The 6,065-nt window shown below is 60.0% G+C and overlaps 1 protein-coding gene across 1 annotated transcript in view; it reads right to left on the bottom strand.

The window, feature by feature from the left end:
• The window catches only part of BRPF1 (bromodomain and PHD finger containing, 1), a gene marked incomplete at both ends in the record, with an annotated part of 9,826 nt that extends 3,804 nt beyond the window's left edge, over positions 1-6,022 (bottom strand). The window contains 4 exon segments of the mRNA XM_010078717.1: positions 942-1,079; positions 1,419-1,550; positions 2,668-2,824; positions 5,063-6,022. Of these exon segments, the coding sequence (XP_010077019.1) occupies positions 942-1,079; positions 1,419-1,550; positions 2,668-2,824; positions 5,063-6,022 (1,387 nt within the window).
• Between the last annotated feature and the right edge of the window lie 43 nt (positions 6,023-6,065).

The following is a 6,065-nucleotide window of genomic DNA, read 5'->3' on the forward strand; positions in this document are numbered from 1 at the left end:
CACGGGGAAAGAGCCAGAGCTAAGAGCCCGGGAGCCATCGGTTAGCACTACCTGCTCCAAGAAAACGGCTGTTAGAGCAATCATGTATCGCTCCCTGCGTTCTGCCCAAATGCACATCGGGGAATGCCGCCTGCTTTTGCAGCCTGAGTAACGCCTGCGGAGCAGGGAGCCATGTGCTGTACTCAACCTGTCAGAGCAGACGCGCTCTGAAGTGTTTTAAGGCTCCAGCACACATGCCAGCATCCCGTCCTCTCCTCCTGTCTGCAGGCAGCTGGGATCCAGAACGCTACACGGCGTTCCCCGGGGGAGGAAGCCGCAAGCGCAGCCCCCAGGGGTGAGTGGGAATGCAGGCTGGTAAAACAGAACCGTCCGGGCGGCAGCAATGGTGCAGGTGGGAGCAGGCAGCTTCCTCCCCAGCTCTGCAGAGACACCTCCATGCCGAGCCGCTGCCAGCGCCACGCAGAGCCAGCACCGCCCTTCCCCACCTCCCCAGCCAGGGACTCGATGACGGTCTCAGGAGTCGTTTCCCTTGACCAGTCTCGGGGACAAACCCATTTCTGTGCTGTGCCCGGTCTGTCACCTGGCAGAGGCCTTCACGAGAGGACGGGTAAGAGTGTGCCGCCTGCCAAGGCCTGGCATCCTGCCTCTCCCAGCGGGAGACCCCAGCACTCACAGACCCTGGGAGTCACCAGCAACACGTGCAGAGGAGCCGGGTGCTGTGCTCCCGGCCAGCACCAGCTCAGCGTTCGGTGTTCAGCCCACCCAGGAGGGGCATCACTGCACACCCCCCTTGGGTGAGGGGCTCTGGGATGTGTGAGCCAGCACCAGGCTGCTCAGGGGAGCTTCCGGACCAGAGAGAGCACTGGGCAGCCCTTGGCATGAGCAAGGGACAGGCTGGAGTGAAGTAGAAATCTGGGGGAGGGGGTTCTTACTTCGTAGATTTCTGTTACCTCAGACAGAGGGACCGGCTCGCTGAAGATGTTCCCCGTGTCTTTCTCCTGCAGTTGCTCGAGCGTCTTGCGGAGGAGGATGAGGAAGGGGGTCAGCTGCATCTCCAGTGCCACCTGCTGCACTTTGATCTGGAACAGAGGAACGGAGTGGGGCTTAGCCCCTTGCCCGGCAGCCAGGCGGCAGGGACAGTCCCCAGGGATCAGAGGTGCAGTCCCGTGGGACAGTGACACCTCTGCTCACGTGAGGGACAGGGACTGCACCTTACCCTGTCTCTGGGGAGCGGAGGTGTAACACCGGCTCCAGCTCCTGCACGTCCCAGCTCAGCCTGGCAGAGCAGCCACCGTTGCTCAGCACCGTCGGGACGCGGCACGGCCAAGGGGACCCCAGCACACACCCCACAGCCCTCTGAGGAGCCCACACTCGTGCCCACCCCAGCAGCTCCCCAAGGAGGGGCAGACAATCGTTACCGTCTCTCTTTTGAGCTTCTCCCGCTTGCGTATCAGCTCCACCAGCAAGCGTGCACGCTCGAGGTCGTGGCGGAGGCGCTGCCATGACTTCAGCTGCTCCTTCAGGGCCCAGTTCTTATCCTCAGTGTCTCTCTGCGGGAACATCAGAGACCATGAGCTGACAGGAGGTGTGTTCCCATCTCCACCTTCCTGACCGTGCGCCAGGGCTCTTCCCCAGCACAGGGAACCGGCGTGCCTGACCCACTGGCTCAGTGAAGGTCCCGGTTCCCTTGTTGTAACCAAGGCCACTGACTCAGAAACAGCTGACCTCTGGACAGAGCCCAGTGCCTGCTCCCTGGTCACCAAGCCCTTAGGGTGCCAGGAGGCAGACATCCCAAGCCTCTGGAAACACTCTTCCTAACATGACCAACAGCCTGCAGCTGCCCAAGAGCACAGATCAACAATCCCAGGGGCTGTGCAGCTGCTCAGAGCTCCGGCAAAGGGCAACAGGGCAAAAAGGGAACATGGCTCTGGCTGCTTTCACTGCTGGAGCATCAAAAAACGCCAACTTCTCTTCTGCCATAGCCAAAGGTGCGCAGAAGTAGTCTCAACATTTCTCCAGCAAATAAAAATGAGAGCGGGCAAAGGCAGGAGAAACCTCTGCTCGATTACAGTCTTCAAAGGGCTCAGAAAGACTCAGACGGGGAGCCAGAAGAAACATGTTCCTCTCTGGCACCAGAGACTTCCCATCTGTGAAGCGCTGACTAAGTGCTGAGGCAGACAGTGGGCTGGAAGCAGCACCCACAGGGAGCGCTCCTGGAGCAGTTTCAGAAACTGGAAGTGAGGCCTTGGTTCCTTCCAGACTGTTTCTGGAGATCTCCGGCCATCGCCCTCTACGCTCGCTGACACAGCAGCCTTAGACTAGAGCCATTTCTGACCGATTTGCCATCGCCACCAGCTAAATGCAGGCAGGAGGAAGGAGCTAACTTCTGTGGGGCAGCATGAGAGAGCAGGATTCCCTTCCCGTGGCAGGCTGCCAGCGGCGTCGCTGCCTGGCAAACCTCTGAAAGCCGAGAGTGGAAGGGAAGGAGAAGCAGCGAAAGCAGCTGGGGCTGCCCTTTCCTCACCCAGAAGCTCATAACCCTGGCTCCCCTCTGTGCCTGCAGGCACCGCACGCAGCAAAGGCTTTGAGCCCAGGGCTCTGAAGGTGTAGGAAGCACATGCGTGCGCAGCCGGGATGCCCTGCAGCACCCCAACGAGCAGCCCTCACCTGGTCGCAGTTTCTTTGTGACTGCAGGTGTGTCTGAAGGCGGCGGAGCAGAGGGACGCCGTTGCGGGACTGTCTCTTCAGAGTCCAGTAGCTGTGCAGCCTCTGCATGAACTGGCTCTTCCTCTGGATGGTTAAACGGTTTGTAATCTTACTGAGCCTGAAGAAGGGAGAGGAAACACAGAAGCCTTCAACAAGGCAAGCCTGGCCACGGCAGGAGAAGCCCTGCCTGGGGGAATGTCGCAGCAAGTCCCCCCAAGAGCAGCTCCTCGGGTGGAGGGCAGCCTTTCCTGTGGCAGGGATTTCTGTAACACTAAGTCATGCAGGGCAGCAGCACCCCGAGATGGCCAGGAAACATCCCGGCTTGTCTCTCCGAAATAGACTTCTCCCTTCTACCTCCTGACAACTTTTGGGCAAAAGCCTGGGGCTGGCTGCACCAGGTCAGGGTCCAACACGGCCACATCGGGGGCTGGACCTTGAACGGCTCCCACAGTCCCCAAGACCTCCAGCGTTACGGCGCTGCTGTCCCAGACCCATTATTTACCCGCTGAGGGCCACCCGTGGTGACAAAGGCCCTGGCCAAAAGTTACCAGATTGACTCGAGCCCCAGGGAGCCGGTAACTCGACTGAAGCTGGCACAGCATGAGGAGAGGACGAGAGGCACAAGCACAGCAGGGCTCCTACCCGAGCTAAGGAAGGACCACCCCAAGCAGCCCAAAACACCACAAAAGGAGATTTCCTCCTGTCTGCAATGGCTGCAAGCCTGGGCTGGAGGGAGATGCCCTGCCAGCAGGGAGCCGCAGGGACGAAGCCCCTGCATCTCCACGTCCCACGGTTCCAGCTCTCCGCAGGGGATGACCCGACCTGCGTCAGCCTGAGCTGCAGAGGCTGCGAAGAGCGGCCCCATGTGCCACCACCGGCCAAGCACAGCTCCCACAGGAAGACATTTGGCCTTCTGGCAACAGCCCCTGAAGAATAATTAATCCCAACAGGAAGGCCTGGGGAGAGGTTAACAGCTTCTTGCTCAGTGTGGGTTCCGCTGCGAGTGCAACGATAGCAGCAAGAGCCTCCAAACTGCCTGCCAACGCGCCCACACCGGAGAAAAGAGGCTCTGGCTCCAGAGCGAACCCCAGGTGAGCAATAACAGAAGGTTGGGACGTGAGCAGATCGTGACAGAAAGCCAGCAGCCTTGCAGCAGAGACCTGCCTCCACAAGTCACCACAACGCTGCCCAGAGAGCACAGCTCACGGCTTCTGCGTGCTCCCCTCTGGCCACGCAGGAGCCGCGACAGTCTCGAGGGTCTGCAGGGAAGCGGTGGTCCCACTCCTGTGCTCGATGGGCCATCAGGTACGGCACCGGGGCCTCACACGGTTACACCCCCAGCACAGGTCCTGCTGCGGGGAGGAGGAGAGCTCAGCAGCTCAGGGGTGGTGGTTCAGAAACACCCCATGCCCAACCTCCGCTTCGTCCGTGCGATGCCTGCTGCAGGGTGACAGCAAGATCCAAAACCATCCTGCCTAGGATGCTTCTACGTGCTTTTGCACGCTGCTGAGAACACCCAGAGTTATAAACTACACTGACAAACTTTGGCAAGGCTCTTAGATGTTTGTGTTTGGGGATTTGCACACCAGCCCAACAATGAGACACACGGCTGTAACTGCAGAGTGCTTGCACCTTCTGTGAACCCTCAGGGTCAGAACGTGACAGAAACCCCTGGCAGAGCCTCAAGTATCTTCCTGGCAGCACCGCCGCTGCCCTCGTGCTGTGAAGCCAATCTCAGGACCAAGGCAGAGCTGCATGGAAGGCTGAGGAAAGCCAGGGAGTGGCAAGCAGTTGCTGGGATGGATGAGCCGTGCTTAGCAGGGCACAGGGATCCCCACGGGAGCCGGACACAAGACCTGTCCGCTCCAGAGCCCAAACAACCCTGGGTTAGCCTACTTCCCAGGCCAGAATTGCTCCTGTACTTCCCAGCAGGACTGTCCCTCTATCCCTCGGCACGGCCCTGGGAGAAAACAAACCTCGGCAGAAAGGAGAGCAGCCCCCTCCTCCCTCCCCGGTTCACTCCAGCACCTGACGTCAGAACGGCAGGAAAGGAGCACTAGGAACCCCCAGCTGCTTCCTGACGCATCCGGCCAAGTTCTTTCTCTGCCGTGAAATAACAGCAGCCATTTCCTGCCCCGCTGAGTGCCCAGGCACCTTTGCAGGGCAGCGCATCACCCTGCCGCTCCACAGGACTCCCAGAGGAAACCACCAACAGCTCCCTCCAAGAACAAAGCAGAAAGTACATGTGTGAAAAGCTAAGGAGAGGAACAAGATAACACCCACGTGGAAATGGGGACACGAGGCACAGAGAAAGGGAGAATTTTCTCCACGGCCTAGGGAGGTTCGCAGGTCGTACCTGTGTGGTGGGATGCAGGGCACAGAAACCACGGGTGCCGCGGCTCGTTTTTCTGCCAGGATCTTCCGCGCCTTCTTCATCTTGATCCTAGACTTGGCTTTTGCTTTTTTGACTTTCTCAGAACTCCAGCTCTTCCCCTCCTCCTCCTCCTCCTCATCCTCCTCTTCCCCCTCGCTGTGGGAGAGGGCGGGAAGCCTGCGCACGGAGCCCGGCGGTGTGTGGATGTCGCAGTAGGCGGTTTTGCGCACGCTGAAGGAAGTACCGTTGGCGCCCGTCTCCCTGACGGGCTCCATCTTCATGTACAGCCCGGCCTGCTGGGCGCAGGTGACGTGGAAGGCGGTGTAGCAGTTGGCTTTGTGACACTGGATGCAAGCCCCAGAGCCGCGCTGCTTGCAAATGTAACAGGTCAGCTTCCAGCGCGCAGGCGGGATGTGCTCGATGCTGTCGATAGGTTCCAGGAAGACGGTGTTGGCAAAGCACACCTCCGGGATCCAGAGGGCACAGACCACGTGTGCCCAGCGCCCATCGTCCGTCTGCTTGAAAGCCCCCCCCTTGTTGGGGCAGAGGGCACAGTCCACGGCTCGCGAGGGTGACTGCAGGCACCGTCTGCAGAGCCACTGTCCCTCGGGGATGTAGGGCACCCCGTAGCACTCCTGATGCACAGCCAGGTTGCACATGTCGCAGAAGAGGATGACGTTGCTGTTCTGGCACTCCCCATCGTTGCAGATGCAACAGACGGCGTCTTCGTCCACCAAGGCGTTCGGATCCCCCTTGTTGTGGCTCTGGAAGTAGGCCCCCTTCTCCAGCCGGTCCATCAGATACTCAAAGATCTCCTGGGGAATGGGACTCACGCCTTCGGTCTTCCGCCGCTCGTTCATGATGTCCAGCCAGATGTAATCTTCCTCGTCCATGTCGTACTCCACCTCCTCATCCAGCTCCTCTGCCGACTTCTCGATGTACCTGGAAGGACAGCACGGGAGGGTGAGGGCACAGCCGGGGGGCT

The sequence above is a fragment of the Pterocles gutturalis genome, unplaced genomic scaffold (genome assembly GCF_000699245.1).
Source record: "Pterocles gutturalis isolate BGI_N339 unplaced genomic scaffold, ASM69924v1 scaffold14093, whole genome shotgun sequence".
Classification (NCBI taxonomy): domain Eukaryota; kingdom Metazoa; phylum Chordata; class Aves; order Pterocliformes; family Pteroclidae; genus Pterocles; species Pterocles gutturalis.